The following is a 26,552-nucleotide window of genomic DNA, read 5'->3' as shown; positions in this document are numbered from 1 at the left end:
GTACTCATTAGTAAGTATGTGTCGATCGCGAATGATCGAATCAAAAGACCCGCGCGATCAAACGGGTCGCCGCGGCAAAAGTGATTCGATCTCTCGCAGTAGCTCGATCGTTGCAACTGATCCACCCGTCGCCGCGCACCCGTTCTCTCACCCTAAACGATTGTTTCGCGGCGCGCGACCCGGGTCGTGATCGAGCATCGCGACTCATCCGCCCGCCGCCGCCCGCGCACCCACTCTCCCTCCCTAACGAAACGAAAGTATGCATCTGTCTTGTACACAACTTTTATTAAATTATTTCCATTGTAAATTCATTTACTATGTAATATATTATTTCTTAAATAACTTGTGATTTTTCTTTTCATGGGTGCACTTTTATTACCTTGAATTTACACAACAAAATCTATGTATAGGTAAACAAAAGGTTTATAGGATAATAAGTTATTATTATTATTATAAGATAATAATTAATATACACATAGAATATTCACATAAGAAGGCATGCTTGGTTCGTCAGCCGCTACTTAATAACTACTAGCTATTAGTTAGTAGATACTTAGCAATATCATACTACTATTGTACGTAGGTAACTGGCATCGGTTCTGGTTCTGAGGCGTGAGCCGTGAACCATTGTCCGGAAGCGGAACTGAACCTGAACCAATTAATCGATCGAACGGGTCGTGCGACCCTGGTAATTTTGGCGACGGATCAGTATTGACCTGATTCTCTAAAATTGAACGAACGACACATGTCTACACATTAGCTCATACATGAACTGTAAAGCTTGGGTCCCATGGTCCGAAAAATCGCGGACGCACGCAGACCAGCTCGCACGATGCACTCTGGGACCGGCCTCGTCCGTGATAGCACAGACACGTCTGTGGTGGTGCGCCGGTATCCATCGCTAGTCGGTAACTTCAAAGGTGCGGTCAAGATATGGTCTGGCCAGTGATGACACAGGCCGGTACAGACCGACACGCACCGTTGGAACGGCCCTGCCCACGGTGCATCCCCGTCCGTGCTCGTTGGCTGTGCGTGGCTGATCCGTAGAATAGCGGACTGTGGGACCCCAGCTTAAAACACTAGAGAGACTGCTAGAGACACAAAACATAAAAAACTGGTGGAAGTGGCATGTGGGCGTTACCCTGTCGCCATTATTGTGTACAAATGTACCTACTCGAGGCTCAGGTGAGACCAGTCATTTGAGGTCAAGTGAAGCATAATTATGTTTTTAAAAAATACAAATATGCCTTGTGCCATTTATGACTGTAGAAATCATAGCCGCAATAAAAATATGTCCAACGAAGGGATTTCCTATCATCGGTAATCATAATTTTTCGGTTCCGTCCGAGCGCTCTTTCCAACTGAGCCAAACGTTCAAGTACGCATGTGTCGTAAATTTTGTCATATATTGTTGAACTGTTAATCTTAAGTTGAAAGCAATTCAATCATTGTTGGGCCGTCGAGCCGCACTTAATTATAATTTGGATACGATTTGTTCTAATTTTGATTGCATCTTTAAATTTTATTGAATGGATTATTATTAAATTTTGTAGTTATTCCATAATAGATTTCCTTTAGATAGACTATTTTGTAATAAGCTCTTGAAACTCGCAAAGCAGTAAAAATATTATTCGTAATCGTTGGCAAATGGCAACCCAGACAAAAATGTCGAAATTCGCATTCTGTTTTGGTTTTGTGGATTTGTGAATCAATTAGAGCATTCTAATGATTTTAGAATTATGTGCATTGTTTTTAGAATTTTATAAATTGATACATAAAAATTAAGATTTGTTGCAGTATACATAATAGGAAACAGGTAATTGTACATAAACTGTAACATTGGTTTTGTTAAGTAGGTACATTAAAATTGTATTACTTTATTTTTGGGTAGTTGCCATTCTCTACCGTACGTAAAATTGCAATATTTATATTCAAAATTAGAATACACTTAAAGAATTTCTCCGAAATTGTCAAAAGAAACGCGCTAATTATTTTTTTATACGGATTGTATCGATAAAAATAGAACAGCAGTTTTTGTCAGCAGTCATGTTTTCATTTTGGAATGTCAGTAAATAATAATAAAGTTCATCGATTATACTCAACATATATAATGTAAACTTTAACTGTAAACTTTAGGAATTTTCAGTTTTAGACTACCTGACGAACTGATCAAAAGGTTATGGTAAATAAATTTATTATTATTTACTGTCAATGTATTTATTTATTATTACTGTTAAAATATTGTTTATAAACAATATTTCAAGAAAATTTATATTTGACATATATATTTTTAAATTTTTTCATGTTAAAGGTACCTAGTCATGAATACAACTGCTCCAACTTCAGCTGATGCATGTCTCAGCATTGTCCATTCACTCATGTGCCACAGGCAAGGTGGAGAGAGTGAAGGTTTTTCTAAACGTGCCATAGAATCACTTGTCAAGAAGCTAAAGGAAAAGCGAGATGAACTAGATTCTTTGATAACAGCTATTACAACAAATGGCGCTCATCCTAGCAAGTGTGTTACAATACAGAGAACACTGGATGGACGATTACAGGTTGATATGCATTTTTATTTTATCAAAAATTTAATATAATACTTCAAAACTTTCCAAATCCCATCAGAAAGAAAGTGTAGGTCAAGTTGTTCCTGTTCACCAAAAATCGGTTTTTAAAAGGAACCTATGTAAAGTTTATTTGAAGAATCTGTTACATAGTTATTTCTGATGTTGACATACCTTATGTAAGGCACTGACAATGCATGCACTTCATTCTCTTACTTAAACAGCAGTCATATCAATGTATTCACAAGAGTAGAACTAATTATAATTAAACAATTTGTAATGTTTTTAAAGTGATAACCCTCACTTCTAGGATTAATACACAAATAAAATTTGAAAAACAAAATTTTATGAACGATGCGGGATTCGAACCCACGACCTCCGGCGTTCCGTGCCGGTGCTCTAAAACACTGAGATAACCGTTAGAGTACTGCCTCGTTATAAAATTCTGTTTGCTTTGTTAAATCAGTTGGGTTTCTCTTTTTGGACCTTGAGATAGAAAATATGACATACATAAAGAAATGATGAAAATGGAAAATATCTTACAATTTAAATATGATATATATTAAATTCTTAAAAACTAAAATTTTTAAAACTTCTCATGACAAAATGTAATATGTGATGATTATAACCGAAATATAATGTGTAATATGATGTACCATTTCAAGTATAGGCAATGTGCAGGTAAGGCCGATATTAAGCCATGAGCTCACATTGGTTTAAATATTTAATTTATAGGTTGCTGGTCGGAAGGGATTTCCTCATGTTATTTATGCACGAATATGGCGCTGGCCAGACCTACACAAGAATGAGCTCAAACATGTAAAATTCTGCCAATTTGCTTTTGATTTGAAATGTGATTCAGTATGTGTCAATCCTTATCACTATGAGAGGGTTGTTTCTCCTGGAATTGGTAAGATTGTATTTGCTATACTGAATGTTATTAACTATTAAAAATGATTAACTAAGCACTTCAATGTGCCAAATTTGTCTTGTAAAAAATTATATGTACCCAGTCTTGCCATAAATATGTGACAAGGAGAATATCTTTACTTCTAATGCATAATATAAAGTAGTTTAGATACTAAATTTAATTAGCATTAAAAATATGTAGCTTATTAAAAAATCTGTGTTGGGGTTAATACAATCCTTAAAATCTGTGGGAGGCTCCTTTGTACAGAATGCCGGCTAGATTATGGGTACCACAACAGCACCTATTTCTGCAGCAGTAATGTGGAAAGCATTATTGTGTTTCGGTCTGAAGGGCACCAAAGCTAGTGAAATTATTGGGCAAATGAGACTTAACATCTTACGTCTCAAGGAGACAAGCGCAATATTTATTGGTATAGTTGGTTTGGGTTTTTCAAGAATCTTGAGCGGTATTGCATTGTTATGGGCAGGGCGTATCAATTACCATCAGCTGAACATTCTACTCGTCTCGTCCCTTCTTGTCATAAAAAAATCTTATAGAAACTACAAATTATTACATTAATCTTAAAGGTACTTATTAAATTAAACATGTTAACCATGGTATTCTCGCCCGTATTACTGCCCGTTTCTGGTCTTGGTTGCGTGAGCGCCAAACCATGAACAGACAAACGAGTTTGCTGTCTTGTTGCTATCTAAAGATTGCCTCGGCAATATTTAAAAACTTTGTAAAATATCAATTTTAAACGTGATATTAACTACGTATCACGTTTACGTGTACATAAAATTTATTTATTAATTATATTTCCCTATGTGTAAGTTTATATAATATTCTAAATTAAGTATCTGTAAGTATGTTAAAAGTTTTGAGATGGACTTTTGTTCGTAAAACATATGATCTTATGATGTACCACTAGGATTTAATATACACTGGCTTTTGTACATTTTATTTATATTTTATTTATATTATTTGTTAATTTCAGATTTATCTAATCTTACACTACAGTCTGGGCCCAGTAGGCTAGTCAAAGATGAATATACAGCTGGTATTGGTGGTAATGGCATGGATATGGATACCGGAGAACTAGTCACCATTCAACATCATGCAACAAGTCCAAGACATCCACACTCATCTATACCACACCACCATCAACAATTCCAAACAACAAATATTATTATTAACCAAGGACAATGTAAGATCTATGTTACGTTTGTAATATTTATTTTCTATCAATGTTTTATTTAGTTTGCAATGCATTTTAATTTTTATTTTGCTTTTGTTTTTTGTGCCGATAGCGCCAGATGGCGTCCCGAACATATTTTCGCCTGTACATGGACCTAGGCCGCCGTTACGTCCGGGAGGCCCTCAGCTAATCACACAGCAAATGGGTCATACATCTGGGCCGCCACAAATGATGCCAGGCCATCCAAACAATCAAATGACAAATACACCAATGGGTACAGGCAATCAACAAATGGGTAGAACAACTCCACAAATGGGCAGAACGACTCCTCAAATGGGAAGGACAACTCCACAGATGGGACGAACTACCCCACAAATGGGCCCTGGTCCTACGCATATGGGTCCTGGTTCACAGCAAATGGGGGCTGGACCTCCACAAATGGGACCTGGACCTCCACAAATGGGACCTGGAAATCAACAAATGGGACCCGGGACTCCTCAAATGGGACCAGGCACACCTAAAATGGGACCGGGGACCCCACAGATGAATACAAATGTACCTCAAATGGCATCACCAAGAATGGCATCAGCACCTACCCAAATGTCGCCTGGAACACCACAAATGCCTAATATAAGTCAAGGAATGTCTATCCCAAGTTCACAGCAAATGGCAATGGCTCAGCAAAGAACACTAGTTCCAAAGCTGGAACCACCGGATACAATGGACGCCAGGACGCTCTGGCTCCCGAAAAGAATGAATCATTGTAAGCTTTTGATCATTTTATTTTGCACGTATTACTAGCCTTGTTCACGAACTTTATTTCTATTTAATATTTATAATAAATTATGCACAAATTATTCTTTATGTTCCAGCAATGTCAGTAAATATGTCCCCCGGTGGCACTACCCCACTCATGGATGGAGCTAATAGTACGTTCTTTACAAATGAACAGACAACGGCCGACACACAGTTAACACAAACATTACCTGGTGAGTAAAAACCCAAAGTTCTCAATGTTAAGTTTTTTTTTATAGAAGAGATCATTTAACTGATGTTAAATGATCACCCCACCCATGTTCTCTTGCAACAAGAGGAATTACAGAAGCGTCCCCGGCCTTTTAGAAAGGTATCCGCGCTTTTTTTTAAACCACCGCACAAGGAAGCTCTTTCCACATCTTAGTAATTAAGATTAATAGTAATTAGTACTTAGCAATAAAAATTTTCTATTACATTTTTATTGAAATTTTCAATATAATTAAAATAAAAATGACTGAAAACCGCACTGTAGAGAACGCCAGACATCGAGATGGTGGGTAACTTTCAGCATTTATTACGAGGAGTGTTCCGAAAACCTGTTTGACCTGATTTTTGTACGACAAATGAGGATACGAACGTCTCACAATATGCTGATATCGCTCTTTGTTTGATGTCATTCATACTCACGCAATAATATAATTATAATTTTAGCGGGATCTGTAGCAGTGTCGACGCAGACCTCCGTGGCAGTGACAGCTGTGGCCACACCGACCGAGCCTCAACAGAATGGATTCGTAGCGACCAGTCCGCCTTTGCAGAGCCCACTACCGCACACTCAACATCAACAAGGTGAATACAAACTATCAAATCATATTCCGAAAAACTTTGTGTAATATTATATAACTCCAAAATGTAGAATATATATAGAGTTAAAAAAATTGACGATTTTATTCTTGTAAAAACTGTACTAAAACTCAACAAAAAAGTGTGTGTGTCAGCTCCAACGCACGACTGGAGTTTACTTCTCAAGAATGAAGGAATTTAGGCACTTATGCTGGAATTTCAAAATTTGGCCGATCAAATCTCCTGTTAAAAAAATAAATCTATAGAAATCAAATAAATCCTTAACGCTCAAAATATGTCAGGAAATGCCCAAATACAACTCCTGTTAAAAGCGGAACTCAAAATTCCAATTTTAAAAGGTCCAGCAAGGACACATTTGTACACAAGGTTACATTTTCGCACACCCTAATAGGTATATATACTACATGCGTAAGCTATCACGCAGTATACTATGTATGCTGGCTACACACAAGTATATATATTATACACACACACACACACACACAACTGAAAAGTGAAAGGTGCGCGAGAAATGATGCGCACCAAAAACGTTACTATCCCATTTGATGAGTAGGTTTTACTCTCCAAATTTTTCTCATACCGGGCGCCTTATATGAAAATCGATTGTTAAGGAGTAAACTCCAAAAATAAGGTTTTTTATATAATTTATCTTTGGTTGCAAATCACAGATTGTCCTATTTTTTATTTTGTCAAAAAACATGGACGATGCGGGATTCATAACTGTGTCTCCAGAGTAAATGACTCTGGCATGCTAAGAGATAGAAGAGAAGAACCGTGGGTTTACATTATAAGCGCATCATATTGCTGGTGTTGTATAAATAAGTTTAATAATTGGACAGGAACGTGGACCGGCAACAACACGCTGACGTACACGCAGAGTCTGGCCCCGCCCCCTGCGGCGCCCGCAGTCTCCGTCGACGCACCCGCACATCATCATCACTACTGTAACTACCCTTTTTATGTGAATTAGAAGGATAAACTAGTTTTAAACATCTTTTAGTCGGAAGTTGACAAACACTGGCTAAATTATTCAAGAAATTTATATTGGCGCTATTTTGCAGGAATTCATACATATTTAACTGAAGATATTATTAATTCATTACATATGAATAAAAAATAATTATTCACACTCGCAACTTATATTAGTATCATAACCATATGAGCCGGAAGAGGTACACTGCTGGACCAAAGCCTCCCCCAAAAATCTGCACGATGATAGGTTCTGAACTGCCCTCATCCAACCTATTCCGGTGGTCATGTCCAGATCATTGGTCTATCTTGTGGGGTTCTAACCTAACAACTTCCTGTCCGTGGTCTGCCCCAACGGCCATCTGTCCGTCGAGCCATGTGCCCTGCCCACAGCCACTTCAGTTTCGCAATCAATTGGGCTATGTCGGTGACTCGTTCTCCTACGGATATCTTCATTTTTGTTTCGATCATATCCGAAGATATCGATTTATCGGAGATACTGAAGAAGTACCACCCAGTTCTCGATTGAATCAAAGGCTTTCTCATAGTCCACGAACGCTAAACAAAGTGGCTGGTTATACTCCTCCGTATTCTGTATAACGCAGCGTAAGTATGTATGTGATAAATGTGTGGTCTATGGTGCAGTATGGTGAAGTCGTATAACCTACGCACGAAACCATTCGTGATAACCCTAGAAAAAACCTTATATACAGGGCTCAGAAGTGATATAGGTATAAAATTCTTCAAAAGCGTTTTATCGCCCTTTTTGAAGAATACCACTACTATACTTCTGTGCCATACTTGCGGCATTTACCCTCGAGGATGACTGATTTGAATATTTTTTGTAGGATCTTAAGCACAGAAGTACTTCCAGCTGTCAGATGCTTGGCTCTAATTCCATCATCACCCGGCGCCTTGTTTTTAAGCTGTTTTAGGGCCATACTAAATCTCGTACAAGCTGAGGGATAGACGCTATAGTATCGGGTTATTTTGTCTCTTGGGTTTTCAGCCTTATCGATAACAGGCGCTCGTGCGCCCGTGTATAGCTGTCCGTAGAACTTATCGACTTTCCTAAAAAGATCAGGCTTAGACAAAATGACTGACGTCAAAGATCTTCGTCATTGATCATTCTCTATATTTATGTATATGTGTATATAGGTGCGAACTTCAGAGTGAACTAGAAGTTTGGCAAGAGGTTATATTACATTCAGTATGCTAGAGCTAGACGATCCGCTTCTCCGCAACATTTAAAAATATTCATATATTTACAGACAATGGAAACCCGGGTGGGTTGTTATCGAGCCAACCCGCGCCCGAATACTGGTGTTCTGTTGCGTACTTTGAACTCGACACGCAAGTTGGAGAGACGTTCAAGGTGCCCTCTAGCCGACCCAATGTTACTGTGAGTTCGTATCAAGAAATATTATAATGAGCGGCCGCCTAGATCTCATTTACGTTGCATTGTGTACTGTACTAATGATGTACGTTTCTACAATTAATTATGTGTTGTACATGTTAAACTAATTCAATTATTAGCATGCATAAATCATAATGATATAAATATTCTAATACATAAATAAAATTCATATTTTAAATCCGCTTTGCTGCTTAATTTTAATTTCTTGAATCATTGAAATTGCATTTTCATTCGGGCGAATCCATAAATATTATATGTTTCGTATTTGGTACTATGGCATCTTTTGATACCGAGAGTGCGGCCGTACCTCTTTTCATATCCCAGGGCCGCATCTGGACATAAATAATTGTTCTAAATTTCAACTTGGTTTACCTAAGATAAACTGGTCTTGACTGAATTAAAGACAGAATGACGGACAACAAAATGTTCCAATGGATATTTTTCGTTCAGAGGCTTGGAAACCTAAACAATAATATGTCTGTAAACTAATGACGCAAAAGTTTTTATGACATGACATACTTGTTTTAAATAGGTATGTTAAGCCAGGGGCGTGCATTGGTTTTCCAGCAAGGTAGGCACTGTAGTAGATCTAAATAGTCGTTGTTGTGCTTTAGTCCGACAGTACGACATAAGTTGTATGAAACGCTGCTTGCTTCGTGTATGCAATGTACTGCCTACTGTAGGTAGTAAATTAACTTTAACACAAGTGCTATATTTATTTAGGTTCATAACGAGGTAGGCACTGCCTAATTGCCTATATGATAAGCACACCACTGTGTTAAGCTATAAAGGGATGATGTTTTCAGGTTGACGGCTATGTGGATCCTTCTGGCGGCAACAGATTTTGTCTTGGAGCACTAAGCAATGTGCACAGAACTGAACAGAGCGAACGGGCAAGGTTTGTTACATCTGTATAGTGAATGCAGTTATATAGTGCAATAATTATGCATCCAAATGTTTGGCTAGAGTTTTTACTCATATATTTTTTATGATATGAAAGATACCTTAAATAATAATTCTAATAGTAAATGATACTTCTATAAATAATCGTTGGATATCAATATCGTATATTAATATTTTTCTACAAATGTCACTTTGACATATGACCATTCAATTAATATTTAATGTTTTCTTTCCTCCACATACAACCAAGCTGTAGAATTAGCTTCCTTCTGCGGTGTTTTCAGGATATCCGTCGTATATGGACAAGACCTGATTCGAACCTTTTTTTTAAATGGACTGATTGGTGCAATGTGCCTAGTAGTCGTCTCCAGCACCACATATCAAGCGCATATATTTCATTGCGGTCTTTCTGGCGGTTAGCCCATATTTTGGCTCCGTTTAGAAATATTGAAAAAAAAAAAATCACCTCATTACGTGAATTTTTGCATCTTTGCTTATTCGGCAATCTTACTAAATCTTTCAGAGCTTTTCCACGGCTTATTCTCTCATGACACATGATCTTTTTAACCGACTCCAAAAAAGGAGGACGTTCTAAATTCGTCGGTATGTTCTTTTTTTTATGTTTGTTACCTCAAAACTTTCAACTGGGTGAACCGATTTTGATAATTCTTTTTTTAATTAGATTGTATAAAATACGCAATTATTTTTATACTTTTTAGTGCACATTATATCTATTGTTTTGGGATAGTGTTTTTGAAGTCGTTTGTTTTTTGTTATTTTTTTTATAAGAAATAAATACTCGGCAATTGACATGTTAGGACTGAACTGGACAACAGAAACATCTTAATATCCCAATCTGTCGAAAATTATCGGAGATCCAAAACTTGTGAACTCTTTATAGCTTGGTGTTGCATATAGATGTAGCCCCATTGCTTCTTTTGCTTTTATTATCGGGACTGTCCCGAGGAGCAGATATCTTTTACGTACAACCAATATACATTTTATTATCTATTACAGACTTCACATAGGCAAAGGGGTCCAGTTAGACCTGCGAGGGGAGGGCGATGTATGGCTCAGGTGTCTTTCAGACCACTCCGTGTTCGTGCAGTCATATTACCTGGATCGCGAGGCGGGCAGAGCCCCCGGTGACGCCGTGCACAAGATATACCCCTCAGCTTGTATTAAGGTATGTCTTTTCATGAATTTAAGAAAAAGAATGATTAGATATAGCTCAGATGTTCGTCTGAATTGTTTGCATTGGGAATAAAAATATTTACACAGGATGTAATCGATGATAGCGTTCAACCAGGCGATTATTCCGTAACTATTACAGATACCAATAAAATTTTAACTGGTATCGAAAGTACGTTACCTTATCAATAAAGTAACATCAGTTTCTTTTTAAAAATCAAACGATAAGTGTCCAATGTTTTGATATTAAACAACCCATAACTTTAGTATGAGATTAGTGGAAAGTTTCCTTATTTTAAAAGGTAATTTTAGCGTTGTACTGACACTATAGGAAACTGTTTATTAACCTAACAAAGTGATAAAACTACCTCTTCATTTAATAATATTTATTTCTTAGTAAGTACCAAATGACCTATCTACATGGGGCACACTAAAAGTTTTGCACTTCTAGCTAATCGGAACTATTTGAATTATGAATGTTATATTTTTTGAAGCGTTGCAACCTTCTTAGTAATAAAAATCAATTGGCGGGAAATCATTTGTCAGTTGTTTTTCATCACACATCAAAGTCCCACCCAACGAAAATGGAATTAAGTCTAAAAGATTTTAGAGCGATGATTTTTTATGATTTTAAAAGTTCTTTCTCCGCAAGACTGCCGCTCGTCTTCAAAATGCTTTTGGGAGAGACGCACCTTCCTTTAGCACCGTGAGGCGATGGTTTGCTGAATTTGAGGCGGCCTTCAACTGCCGTCAACGAATATAATGTGGCTACTGTTAAGCGGCTAATTGAAGAAAACCCGCGGATTACCTATGAGACAATTCGAGGACTATTGGGGATTGGTATGAGCCAAATTCAGAAAATTTTACACGAAGAATTGTCGTTTGTTCCCTGATAAACTGACAGCGGAGCAGAAGGGGGCTTGCGTGGAATCGTCCTCATAGATGCTAATAAAGTATGACCACGGACATTCTAATGCTGTTTATGACATTGTCAACATTGTCACAGGAGACGAAACGTGGATTTATTGTTTACAATTCCACTCGAAGGTCAAAAGAAAAAATGCCGAGTGGTATTCTACCATTGTTTGTTTACCAGGGTGTTAAAAAGAGTCCCCAAAGACGACCACACACGGCCAACAAAACGAAGTCATTTTTAGCTTCCGAAAAAGTACAACTCATCACCTACCACCCTGTGATTTCTGTATTTTCCTCAAAATTAAAGATTTGATGAGCGGTTTAATTTTTACCAATTCCGAAGCGGCAGTGATAACGTTCAATCAGCTCGTAGAAAACATGCCTTCAGATCTATGGTCCTCCTGTTTTAAATGGTTCGATCGCTTGAAAAAATGTTTAAAATGTTATGGAGAGTATTTTGAAAAGCAATAAACATAATATTTTGGTTATAACATGTTGTTTTCTTTAAGTTACGCAAAACTTTTAGTGTGACCTACGTACTACTAATACCTACCTAATGCTAATATTGAGCCAGCAATAATGAAGCAAGCGCCGCACAGTGGTTTTATTCTTTTTTTTAAATAATATTTTTTTATCATTATAATATTTCATTTTACTGTTTTAATTTAGATGTCTTTTCAATTTAAAATTATGTGTGGCGTTATATTGCTAATACAAGTTGTTTCTATTTCTAATGCCAACCAGTTTCAACCGCTTATAACAGCTGTCCAGTGCTGTCATATTTTATGATCTGTTACGCTACGCATCTCCAAACGACCTGAGACATATAATTGTAATGCAATACGAATCCCTATCAATTCGTTCTGTAACCTTTACAAGTTTTAATATTCACAGCTGTTTTTTAAATGGGTAAATGATTATGGAATAATAAAGATGGGATTGACTTGATTTTATGCAGGAAAGGATTGTTGCTTGTCATAATAATTTTAAGATGTGCAATGTGCATGAACCTCTTAACTGCATATGAGGTCCTGGTACATGTTGCTAGAGTGAAAAATGATTTCAGCCGCTATGAAAGACATTATTATCACCGCTACCAAATTTATGTTCTCCGCGTGTCTACGTAGTAATATGTCGTGCGCATGACGTCAGAATATATTAAGGTATACTCGCGTCATACATAAGACAACCTCTTCTTCAGCTATGATCGCCTAGTACCAAAATACAGTATAATGCTTCCTATCTCATTTTCTCCCACGTTAATCATGTGTTTGTCCCATTCTCTGGCCAGCTGAATCCTATACATTACCCGTTTGTGTCTTTATCGTCACGCTTTTTCGTTTCATCAAGTTTCAAATCACAACGATTCTAAAGAAGTTTTAGTTCAATGCCATCTTAATCAAAGCGATTGTTTATGTTTTAGGTAATGTTTTATGTTTCATTTCTGATAATACTGTCACTCTTGTGGTCAGATTATGCTGGTTTCGATACATAAATAAAAATTTCTTCCTTCAGGTGTTCGATCTCCGGCAGTGTCACAGACAAATGCAAACACAAGCAGCTACGGCACAGGCGGCGGCGGCAGCTCAGGCGGCGGCTGTAGCGGGACACATACAACCATCACATCCCGGAATGAATAAATGTATGTAGTACTTGTGTTTCATTTATGCTTATTAAAGGTAGCTCGTAAGATAATTTATACGTCTAGATATAGTCTCTTGTTACCAGACAACCGATGAAAACAGCCCAGGCTTATTACTTTCGTGTGCGTGACAAGCTACGTCTTACACTCGCGGTTTGTATTTCACTTAGAGTTATTGTGCGTGCATTGCTCAAAATAGAGGTTAACTGTCAACCTCAATTTTTTTCACCGTATAAATGATGTAATCGTAGCTCATAGGTTATAAATAGGAAAGTATAAGATATAATTGTTAATAAGGTTTGTTTACTCAGTAATAAAAGAGACACAAAGTACCTCTTTTCTATTTCTGAATTTTAATTTGATTTTAATTGCTTATTACTGATGCCATCTGCTGCAACTATACAAGAAACAATATTTGAATTATTTAGTTCATTCATTTGTAATACATATCACACTGTTATTCGTTTTACCTTTTGCAATACTTAAAATACCCCATGCCCGAAAAGATCATTAAACAGTGAACTTAATTTTTCACATCCGTTATTAATATTTTTCTTCTCTCATAGAAGAAACGAGAAAGAGGACAAATAGGCGTACACACGGGTCACTAATGGTCACATACCACGTGACCACAATTACCGCAGCCCATACTCTTTTGTAACACCAGAGGAATTACAAGAGCGTTGCCGACCGTTATAAAGCGGCGAATAAACGTATATATGAATTAAAAAACCGAAAATATTGGTATGAGATGGGCGAGGAGTGAACCGGTGGCACAATTGTGATTGTAAAGTTTATGTTACTGTAAAAGCCCTGTGAGTACAGTTTTTTTGAATAAAATCTATGATTTTCCGACTGTGTTAATGGTAAAACTCCTAAGAGTTCTGTGATCATCATGCATGTGTAGCCATCACTGGTGAAACCTAGTATTTATTACATCTTAATAATTATATCGTTAGTATATCTTATATATAGAGGAAGACCGTAGGAGAACCAAAGTTACCGACATAGGCCAAATGATTGCGAAATTGAAGTGGCAGTGGGCAGGGCACATAGTTCGATGGACAGATGGCCGTTGGGGCAGGAAAGTCGAATAGCGACCACGTACCGGAAGACGCAGCGTTGGTAGGCCCCCACATGATGGACCGACGATCTGGTCGCCGAAATACGTGGGATAAGGGCAGCGGGCACCGATCTTCGTGGAAATATTTGGGGGAGGCCTTTGTACAGCAGTGGACGTCTTCCATCTTGATGATGATGATATCTTATATATATCTTAATATTTATTAAATTGTGTCCCTATTTTATTAGCCCTTGCAAATGTAATTGGTAAATACCAATATTAAGAGCTTTCCAGATTCATATTATAAAATTGGAAAAAAATTACGAAAATTAAAAAATATTAAATAGCATAATATTTATTTATTCCTGTCTCGCTAATTGTACTGAAAATAGCGGGCGGGTGTTGGGGTGCAAGTCAACGGGTCAGTGTAATGTTTCAACAATGTTATAATATACCTCTGATAATAATAATTTGCCGATAGTTAGATACAAACGGTCTATACCCACGGTGTGTTTGTTCCCACTCTATGAACAACCGGTATTTGTTTTTAAAATATTAAACAGCTATTTTACTTTAATTTAAATGTGTCACCGAACGCTGTTTGACTTTTCGAACATTTTAAAACCACGAACAAATAGGAATCATAAGTGACAGAGAATATTATAAAAAAAATAGCATAGTCATTTACTGTCACTAAAGCCTACCACTTCTTCCGGTCCTCGGCCTTCCTTATTGCAGTCAGAAGTGGTAGGCCAGTGAGTGTCATGATCAGCTCTCGCCCTACCTTGCCTATGACTATCAGTTTGTCTAAATTACTCGGAAGGCGTCGGGTAATATCCATATTTAATTATTGATCATATATTATGTGTTCAGGTTTGACTGCCGCCGCGGGTATTGGCGTGGATGATCTTCGACGGTTGTGTATAGTGAGGCTTTCTTTCGTCAAGGGCTGGGGCCCGGACTATCCTCGGAGTTCCATCAAAGAAACGCCGTGCTGGGTTGAAGTACACTTACATAGGTATGATTTTTTTAAATGACAATAAGAAACGAGACGAGCAGGACGTTCTGCTGATGGTAATTGATACGCCCTGCCTATTACAATGTAGTTCTGCTCAGGATTCTTGAAAAAGCAAAAAATTCCCAGCGGCACTATAATTGGACGTAATTCCTGAAAAACGTTCAAAGCCACAAACATAACATTTTAAGGAATTCGTGTTTAAAGTTTAATAAATATTAGTGTATTCTACGTGGGTTGGGCTACTAAGTCATGATGTCATTTAAAGAGTGACAGTAGGGCTGCCATTTTTTGACAGTCCGATAATATGAATCGCGTGGCCAGTTTTTTATTCTTAACTCAATTTCAAAATGATTGTGGTTTGGAACGTTTTCTGGAATTGCGTCCAATTGCTTGCGTCACCTTGAGACATAACATGTTACTTCTCATTTGCCCCGTAATTTCACTCGCTACGGCTCCCTTCAGACCGAAACACAATAATGCTTACACATTACTGCTTCACGGCAGAAAAAGGCGCCGTTGTGGTACAAATAATATACAACTTCGCGCTATATCTGTATATATATACATATATATACAGATATAGCGCGAAGAATTATATATATATATATAATTCTTTTGTACGTGTATTGACAGTGAACTCCTCCAAAACGACCGATTTTGATGATTTTTTTTGTGTTCCAGTGAATTTGAGATTGGTTTAGATTCTCAATTCAGTCCATATATAATTCTCCTGAACTTGTGTATGGTTGTGACCGACTGGACCGATTTTGTGTACAGGACAACGTCTGTCGGGTCCGCTAGTATATATATATATATATTTAACAGTAAATTTTATTGTTGATTTTCAGAGCACTTCAACTTCTCGATGAGGTATTGCACACGATGCCGATTGACGGTCCTCGGACAAACATCGAGTAGGAATTGATCGGCTTCTTTTGAGGCCTTCGAGCGACAGACCGACGCCACTCCCCACCACGAGTCCAATGCTGCGCTCTTACCTTGTGTACAGTGAGATGGAAAGTTCTTATTTTTAACCGAATATTTATACTTTGTGTTGGGAAATATTGATTTGATAGGAGTTTCAACTATATATATTATTTTGATTATCATTTATTTATAGCTTACTGTAATTAAATATACTCATATTTATGTGAGAGATAAAATAAAACACGCATATTCTTGCAAATTCTTTCTGCTAAATGTTTATGTCGATTGCAATAGTGCACGTGTTTTATACCGAGTACTCCCATCACGTGTCAATAATCACAACACTAAGGGTATGTTCCGATATGCACTGCGAGCACTGCACAGTGCTATCACTGTAGAAAAATTCGTTCCGTTATGGATTGCCAGTATACTGCCGCAGTACCCTAGGGAAATATATGACGTCATAAATCGCCGCCATGTTCTACTGTGAGCACTGGCGTTTTCGAGTTAAGGTACTCGCAGTACTGTGGTCAGTTAAAACCACTCGAGTGCCTAACGTTTTGTAACAATACTTATAGTTTAATCCCAAAAATTTTTAATTTGACAGTAACCAACAGTTTTTTTACCAATATAACTGGCTATAAAGGAACGGCTTCACAGTATACTAAATTGACCTCACACTGTACAGTGGTCGCAGTGCATATCGGAACATACCCTAAGTTAATAATAGTATGTATTCGACGGAATAAAAAATATAAAGTGTTGCTTAGTGTGTGGAGAAACAATAGTGGCCAAAAGACAATATTATGTGCTCGTTTGTTGGGTGAGGTGTTGAAATTTGAGGGTATGTTAGGAATATATTGGTGGTCTACAAAATTTTTATGTTTTATTTTGGCACTGTCTTCCGAAATTTCGTTTCGTCTTCCGATGCGTTTTGTTATTATGGTATGTGAAAAGTTTGGGTCGTTGAAATGAGTTGGTTTAGAAATGTTGGGTTTGTGTTATGATGATGACCGACTATTGAATTCTTTATACTTTTTTTTTAAAGTAAGAATTATTTTTAAGTATTCTACAATCTTTATTATTGTTTTGTTGACATTTATTTTATTTAAAAAAACCCAGGATGTGAGTGAATTAACATAACTGTAGTCGGTCATCTGATATTTGACAAATTGGGAACAAATGTGGCACATTTTTAAGGCGCTTCGCTCGTGTTATTATAAGGTGAACTAAATTTATGTCTTGTATTAATTAAGTTAGAGTATGTATGTATGTACTCATAGATTTATTTAACAGTATTTTACCAGAACAAACTAAATAATATTGACGGGATCTCAGTAAGATAGTGGTACTTTTAAATGAGTTGTACTATAAAAAAGAGATAGATATATACCAATATATTTTGTTTACAGGACAAATGCGTGTTACTATTAAATGGGATGTAATATTTTGATTTTATTGATCATTTATTATAGATATACCTTTTATAATAGGGTATTTGTCTAAAATAAACTACAAATAAGTCTGCTGTCATGATCAGTATCGTGCCAAAATTTGAATAATACAATTTCCCAGTTCTTTAAAATGTGTATCCCGTAATCTTGATTTGTCTGATAAATAAGCAATCTTATTGTGACAGATGGCATGGGATTATAGGATTTATGTAGGGAGTATCAACGATATAGATCTTGCACATATTAAAATTTGGAATAAGTAATATTTTGAAATACTTTGGATTTCGATTGTATGGTGAAGGAACTACTATTGTTCCGGCGTTCCGTTAGAAAAAAAGCAAGAAATAACGAAAGAAAAAAAAAATCAAAATATATGGAAAATAACTTACTTCCCACATAAGCTCCCGACCATGTAAACAATATATAAAAAAGCTATTTTGTTTGAAATTAGTCGCTATACAATCGAAGTCGCAAAAGCCACATTATTGTCGTCTGAAAGTACACTTTAAATTCTGGGGACTTAACCCTTTGCGTTCCAAAATGTAGATTTTCCTAATTTTGAAATGCGCGCGAAATGCCGTTGAGTCGATTGTCTTGATGACGTAATCCACATGACCTCATTCGATTTCTGGTCTTATTCTGTTATGAGGAATGTGCTATTTCTCTAATAATATAGGTATAGCTTTAAACAGACAAAATGGTGCTTGCCATACTCCATGTTGAGTGATTGTTTCCGACACAGTTTTTTATACCCAATCGTGTACCACCGTCATAACAAAAGTCGTCACAATAGAGAACGTAATAATTATAAAATCCACTGTAATTACACCACAATGGGAAGTCAAATGCCCTAATAAGAATGATTTCTCATACAGACCAACATTTGACTGAGCTTATAAATAAATAAGATTATTAAAGAAATACATTTTATTAAATATTTTATGTTTAATAACTGGAGTAGTATGACTCATTTAAAAGTAAATAGTATATTTGGAAATGACGAACTGTCCAGACGTTGCTCAAGCAATTAGGACATAATTGGTCTTATATTATTATTATATATACGAATATTGTTTAGCAATGATACCAAAATAAGGCATTTTATATTAAATAGAACTAACAAGACATAATTATGGTTCAACTTGAAAGAAGCCAAATTGAATATTTTAGGTGTAAGATAATGTTAAATTAAAATTACACAGTAATTTATGGTTAGATAAGTTTGTGTTGTCTGGAAGTGAATGTCGGAATGGTGGATTTTGTTAGCAATATGTGCCTGGATTGTGGATACTGGATATGCCAATACATGCATAAATAATTATAGAGTAGATGTTTTCAGAAATATTTCTATATATTGTCGTTGTTACACACTAAAGTGCGTATATAATAGTATGTAACTAGCTGATCCGTGCGAATAGTTCGCATGCAAGATTACCAATTAACAATATACTATGAACAGTTAATATTTTGAGTTTTTTTTTTTTAAATGATAGAGGTTTCCATTTGTGCGCGCATCACGTAAAAGCTACTGGATAGATATCAATTTTAAGTCTAGAAAAAATTAAGGTATTAAAGTTTTAAGAAACAACGATTTTTATAAGCACAACGTGCTCAGCATGTGTGTGCACGGACAAAGTCGCGGGTATCAGCTAGTTTAAAATATATTTAAATGAAAAATATCATAGAGAAAATGTATTTTCAAGTTGATTTATTATTTTATGAATGTATTGATGTGTCTGGTGCCACTGAATTGTTTAAGAAACTGTGATGCGCTGACAAAATCGTGAGGTAGGATTTAATGATCATTTTCTTGTAACAAGGAATTAAATATAATGTGTATATATATTAGTGTTTGTATGAGAGTGTTGTATTTTTGTGTCTGAGACTTTTATATTATAGATAATAATATTAAGATAATAAATGTGTTAATCAACAAAAGGATAGACCGATCTACAAAATGCTGGGTAGGGCTTGACCGTAGAAGTTTAAACAAATAAAAAAAAATTGTTTCAATGACTCAACCGCCTGAAAGTAATCATACGCGTCTGTTGACTAATATGGGACCGGTATAAGGCAATTTTCCCACTTCACTTTGTGGGTCTCATGTTTTTATTTTTAAATATATTTCATTACGTAGTATGTGCGTACAGCTGAATACCGATCGGGTAAAGCCAGCTTGAATAAAAAAAAAAACCCGTGCTCATCTATCTATGGATGACTTGGCTGTATGGGCTTTTGACCCCTTTGCCTGTCCAGATGGACGAACAGAACCAAAAAAAAAAAAATATCTATGGATGAAAAATGCAACTGTTTCTGTCTTTATAGCAACAATGTTGTGACCTAACTATTTGTTGATTAATCATTACAGGTGTTAAAAAATGTTTTTTTTTTTATATTACGTGTTTCGAGATTTATTCCCATTGATTGTAGTAGAATTTTTATTTCACGCGGAGCGTAAACATATTTTTCTTTGTAATTTCGAATGTAAATTATGAGCATACTAGCGCTCCTGGCATACGAAAGTCATCTCGAAAACCCTTGGATAAAATAAATAATTTTTAAGTTTATAGTAAAACGGGGCGTCGCTACTTCCCTTGTGATTTGTACGCGATTTCGAATTTCGTATTTGCACGTGCCACGAGCGTTGGTAGCTAAATTATCCAATAGCCGCGTACTGAATGAGGGAGCAGCCGTGCGAGTCAAATCCTCGGTCGATCAAAACGTTCCGTCTCGCCCGAGCGTGCCGCGGCCCGAATATTGTCGGTTTTTGTCCATGCTCAAAAGCGTCTCGGTATGTTTGCCTCGCATGTTCGACGAACGACGAAATCTTTTTACACGCTTTATATTTTCTCCTTTTTTTTTTGTAACCGACTCATTTGGGCGCGATTTTGACCCACTTTTAACGGCCAGATTTCGTTCAAACTTATTTATCGAGGACCGATGACAATAAATTAATTTGATAAAATTATTCCATTTTTCAATTTGCAAATTAAGATTTTTTTCATCTTTCGTCGATGAAATTAAGGCAGGAATTGATGTTCATTTTAAATTTAAATCATTATCTTTTTAACCAAAGCGTGTGTTTTAGTTTTTTTTTAAACTATTTTTATACTGGTTCTAATAGTAAGGGGTTTTCTTAATATTCTGAACGCAGGACTTATAATGCCAAAGGCGATCTCCACTACTCTTGCTCTGAAAGGCCTGTAATTTCTTGTCATTTTCTTTTTGTACCAGTGTACAAGACGTACAGTTAATACAAAGGCAGTGGCTATAGCTTTCTGAATGTATGGTCTCATCCAAAACTGGCTTATAATATAAGCCGCGTTAGTCACTTCGACGTCAAGTTAAGCTGAGAGCTTGATGCTGCCTCAGCCTGACCGTGGCTCGTCCTTACCGTGCGTATCCTCATGCAAAAAAACCTATAGACCGAGCCAGCCTCTCGCGGCAAACGTTACGTGTCAAACGTTACGCGGCAAACGTTACGCGTCAAACGTTACGCGTCAAACGTTACGCGGCAAAGGTTACGCCGCAAACGTCCCAGGCTTCCTGGCGAGGCTGCTCGCTTAGACAGTACCCGGCAAATCACAATTTATTATTTGCTCCGTACCGTCAACAATGTTTCAAATGGCTTTACTATATGTTTAATTTTATCTATAGTTTTATAACTGATTTCGTATTGTCGCCTTTATGATAAAGTTTGATTTTAGTTTTTATATTTTATGCACAGTTTAATTTCATCACAAACGTTGTAATATTATTTATTGGTCGCATATCTGGAGAGTGTTACCAAAAACATTATGTAAATAATACATATTATATTTAATTAATAATGTAAGTGACATTTTGAGGCAGATTATGAATGTTTGTACTTAGATTATCGTTAAGATGGCGGCTGATCAGAGCCTTTCAATGTAACTTAATAAATTTAACATACATTAGAATAAAAATGAGACTTAGAATAAGAATAAATTTGTTTTAAAGCCATCTTTTTAAAGAGAAAATGAACTAAAACTGCTTGGCTTGTTATTACTTTTCACTCATACCCAGAGGCGGAATAAATGCCAACATCTCAAAGCGATCATTATTATAAATAATGTTAATAATTATTTTTTCAAATGGTTTGTGCAACTTTTTAGTACTTATATCGTAGCTTTATTATACCAAATTTCATCACAATCATTGCAATACAGTTCTGTAATACGATATTGTGTAAGGTAACTTATTAACGCAGTTTATTTTATGTCAAATATTTTTTTGGCCGTGGCTAATTGGCCGTAGTTCCTGAAAAACGTTCCAAGCCACAAACATCGCATTTTAAGTTCGTGTTCGTGTTTAAAGTTTAATAAATATTAGTGTGTTCCATACATGTGGGTTGGGCTACTAAGTCATGATGACAGTGAGAGTGACACTTTTTGTCAGTCCGTTAATATGAATCACGTGACCAGTTTTGTGTTCTTAACACAATTTTGACATGATTGTGGTTTGGAACGTTTTTCTGGAATTACGTCCAATTTGCCTTAGGTATAAGCCGCCTCTACTCCTAATTGTCACACACGCGGCAGTACTGCGTGCAACAAATATTGGTACCAATTTAATAACAGAAAATCTTTTTATTAATCGAAAGTAACTATTGTTTTTTTGCTAACCGTACTGCTGTAATTTTAAGTACAAGACACAATTTTAGATTATAACGCAAACTAGGTACATATAACGGTGAAATGTTTGGTCAGTCGCCATAATGTATAAAATTATAGACTTTCGGAAATCGAGTGAAATTTGACAATGTATCAAAAATACCTCACACTGACGTTGTTTCTTATAGTCTCTAAGTATTAAGCAGCAATTTTTAACGATGTTGATGTTTTTAAATGAGATATTTGACAAATTCTACATGTACTAGCTGTTGTTAACGTCATTTTTAAAATTAATGTCTCCGTATAGGTTTCTATTTCGGCCTGATAAATATATTCACGCGTATTAACATCTCTTACTTTAAATGTGCATCATCATTTTTTACTTTAAATGTGCGTACCATCGGTACTCTAAATGGCTATGCACAACGCTAGCATATTTTTTGTGACTAGACGTCGAGACAGCTTTGTAGATATTAAGGGGCAGAACAAAACAGTTGACCCACTATGAGTATATATTACACATATTATGATAATGTTCTGAGCAGATGATTAATGTAAGGTGGATCATCTGCTCGTCTAGTCACTTCATAAACCAAGACTAAATGAGTTTTGAGCTCAAACAGTACCTACAAATTTACACCCCAATAAAAGTATTTTTCTGCATTTTTATGAATAAACTTTCATAAAAATCAAAATAAGTTAAATATATTTTCAAGAAATTGGTAAAAATTGTATTCTGGTCGTTCCTTTTTATATAAAATGTCTTTTGTTCTATTTTATTTTAATATTTATTAAATTTTTCGCGTCACGAAGTGTATTCTTATATGTTTACTATCTATATTGACATGTTCTCCTTTACAGTCGCGTCCAGGCTGCGTGTGCAGTTTGATTTTAAAATTTAGCGCTGTATTTATATTATATATTTATATATATGTTATAGCGATAGAAATCCTCCACAATACTTAGGTATTCTAGCCAACGTTCCTGGTATATGGGGACAATTTCTGAAGGTCCGTATGTCAAAGATATGTATTGATTGAAACCAGAAAATAAGGGAAATGCAGTAACGAAGAATATTCAACAATATTTTTGTCTTCGATCATTTATACGTCTAGATAGACAAAAAATTGAGGTTGACTGTTAACCTCTATATTGAGCAATGCACGCACACTAACATAAAGTGTACAAATCGCGAGTGTAAGACATAGCTTGTCACGCACATTATAGTAATAAACCTGACCTGTTTTCATCATTTGTCTAGCAGCAAGAGGCCTATTTAGACGTATAAATTATTTAAGATTTTTATTTAATTAATGCGATTACAAACTTAGCGAAAAACAAATTTCGTTACGAGACACAGACTACAAATTATTGCCAAACAAAAATATTAGATGTCATTTTTTTTTTAATTATGTAAACCGCTTTGGAAACAAGCCTTGAAGATAAACATGGAAGAGTTATACATTTTCAAAATGTAATGAATTAAGGTAGGGCTGTGCTATCTATGCAGCAATAAGTTGTTGGTTTTATGCCTGAATTCTTTCATACATTGCCTCTAAGTTGCCACGAACGTTGGCAAGCTTGCCAGACTACAGTGTCTACGATTAAAAATTTCTCACAAATATCTGTTGCATGTGTCATTAAATTATTGTCATTATAGATAATAATATATTATTATTAATTCAGATCAATAATATATTAGATTAGTATTGAATGTATACAAATGACAAATGTGTAAGTACAAGATTAGTGTTAGTGATTTGCAATTTTTATTTTTTTTTAATAGCAATTGTCTTGATTAGCCGTAAAAGGTCTAACGATCTCATTCTTAATTCAGCCTTATATATTTGATACCTTAGTATACTTAATATCTTAATAAAATCAAATTTCTTTAAACATCTTGACATTTATACAATTGCAGCAAGCATTTCTCTGCGGATCTCCCTATAAACAGACACGTGTCAAAATTGCCTTGCAATCACAATTCTGTATCGGGTTCGACGATGCGGGAGTTGATCGATTATTTAAATTCATTGCTTGTTCTAATAAAGTATGAGCTATAATATTGCAACTAAAATCGCCAATGTAATATGAACTATGTTGTAATTACTGCAGGATTCATAATCTTAATAATAATGCTATGTCGGATTCGTTTTCAATGAAAGAAACATTTGACACACAAAGTAAATACAGTCGGGTCAAAGTCAAAGTCAAACAAACTCTAATCAATTAGCCTTAAACTAAGCGCTTTTGAATCGTCACTACAAATATTTCTTTTAAGTTACTAAATTTCCATATGTTGGTAAAAAGTTGAGCTCGTGAGAAGAATATATAAGAACCTCAAAAGCCACTCTTTTCAATCAAACAGAGTATTCTTAAATGGCTGTAATATACATAATAAATTAGTTTGTAAGGTGTTGCATCCAATATATGAGTCATGTTTAAATAATATAAATTATTTCATAAAATGTAATAAATATTGTATAAATATGAATTATCATATAATGGATGCAGATCAACCTTTAGAGCTTTATTTATTGTGCCTTGGAAGCGTGGGCGGTGGTAATCAATACAGGTAGCACGGTGACTTTGTCCTCATAAACTATAAAACAACGAAACTTTCGATGGAGTGGCTGTCTCGTTCAATCTAATTTGCCCAAAAGAAGAGAGTACAGTAAGGGTGCCTGTGGGTGTACTTCCGGACAACTTAATCGTAAATTATTGCAAGGCATCTTTGAAATGTGTCTGTTATCTATTTGTTTAATAATGGTCGCGTTAATACAGAGAGGTCCATCAAAGAACCTGAACGCGTTTTTTCGCGTTTTTCTTTCGTCGTGATATTGTTGCCACAATGCATTGTATCTTAAAACAGTTTAATCTTGAACTTTAACAGCAGATAAGACTGCGAGTAGACGGAGTCGCGGGTTAATGCTAGTATATAACTTCTTTTTATGTTTACTGATGTTTTCCGCACGTGGCGTAAAGTAGCCTTAAGCGTATTTAGTGTAAGAGTGAAATTTAAAAGAAATGAATATAAAGGTTATTCCTCTAACTGAAGTTTTATTTGGAAACCAATTATTGTTTGTGGATTATCCACCGCATAGCATTTATGAAGCGTCGCCTAGTGGCTGAAGATAAAAAGGATGAGGAATTAGGTACATCTCTTCTATTCCAGTATTAGAAAGAATGGAGAAGTATTGTTTCTTAATAATAGGAGAAAAAGGCTGAAAAAATATGTGAGGCTGAATTTGCAACTTATACAGTTGCATGATGATGATTTTTAGAGGCCCATTTTGGCCTTCTATTCCAAGTAACCACGGCACTGAACGTCACTCGATCAAGTTTTATAACCACGCTTTTTTAAGCCGGTCATAAGGCCGCAAGAAACTGGCTGATAGTATTACTCTCAAAGTTAGGGAATCGGCTAAACACTGAAAAGAATAATTTGTAAACCTTTCAACAACTATCTTCATCATCTGTGTATATAGATATATACACAGATGTGTTGGTGCACAGATCAGTTTTTAAGAAACTTCTAAATAGGTACAGCCAAGTTAAACGACTTACTTCCACTATTGTGGCTTTTTATTATATACCTATATATCTGTACGTTATATAGTTCACGGTATGTAACAAATAAAATTTTTTTATATAAAAGAAATCTTAGTAGTCGTAGTTCCATGCAGGACGAGTGGCATCTATATTGTTTTGACACACGTTACATCGCCATCTATGCTTGCACAGCTCTGGATATTGAAGGACTTGTGTAGCAATGGTAGGTCCGAATTGAGAGCAATACGAATAATACCGAATCTCATAGCGAAAAATTATCACAATAAATATATAAATAAGCTTTTTATTCAGACTATTAATAAGCTGATATATAAACAAGAACTATTTATTAATGAGACAGTTTTAAATATTATATGACGCCAGCTATCTACTAATAAACTACTATATTTTCTTTTTTAGTCTGTGTCCTTTGGCATACGCCTCCTCCAACTTCTTCCATAGTACTCTGACCTTCACTGTCCTAGTCCATAACTTCTCATCTGTCTTTTTAATGTCGTCTCTCCATATTTTATTTAAATTTCACATAGCTAAGATCACAATATATTTTATTAAAA

The 26,552-nt window shown here is 35.8% G+C and overlaps 1 protein-coding gene across 1 annotated transcript; it reads left to right on the top strand.

Moving 5' to 3' along the window:
- Positions 1-1,671: 1,671 nt before the first annotated feature.
- LOC126970407 (mothers against decapentaplegic homolog 4) lies at positions 1,672-25,477 on the top strand. Its single transcript, XM_050816240.1, has 13 exons — positions 1,672-1,816; positions 2,312-2,558; positions 3,300-3,474; positions 4,472-4,681; positions 5,545-5,661; positions 6,140-6,277; positions 7,132-7,236; positions 8,533-8,663; positions 9,485-9,576; positions 10,599-10,767; positions 13,203-13,329; positions 15,266-15,410; positions 16,259-25,477. The coding sequence occupies exons 2-13, from the start codon at positions 2,322-2,324 to the stop codon at positions 16,326-16,328; spliced, it is 1,716 nt and encodes a 571-aa protein (XP_050672197.1). The 5' UTR covers positions 1,672-1,816; positions 2,312-2,321; the 3' UTR covers positions 16,329-25,477.
- The last annotated feature ends 1,075 nt before the right edge of the window (positions 25,478-26,552 follow it).

Source organism: Leptidea sinapis, chromosome 21, assembly GCF_905404315.1.
Source record: "Leptidea sinapis chromosome 21, ilLepSina1.1, whole genome shotgun sequence".
NCBI classification, from domain to species: domain Eukaryota; kingdom Metazoa; phylum Arthropoda; class Insecta; order Lepidoptera; family Pieridae; genus Leptidea; species Leptidea sinapis.
This window is presented reverse-complemented; position numbering and strand designations above follow the sequence as displayed.

What these genes read in the sequence shown, in the direction of transcription:
- LOC126970407 (XM_050816240.1), top strand. Translation starts at nt 2,322, where the DNA reads ATGAATACAACTGCTCCAACTTCAGCTGATGCATGTCTCAGCATTGTC. An exon ending in TATTATTAACCAAGGACAAT is followed by an intron (nt 4,682 to 5,544) that starts GTAAGATCTATG and finishes TTTATGTTCCAG; the next exon opens with CAATGTCAGTAAATATGTCC. An exon ending in CGCACATCATCATCACTACT is followed by an intron (nt 7,237 to 8,532) that starts GTAACTACCCTT and finishes ATATATTTACAG; the next exon opens with ACAATGGAAACCCGGGTGGG.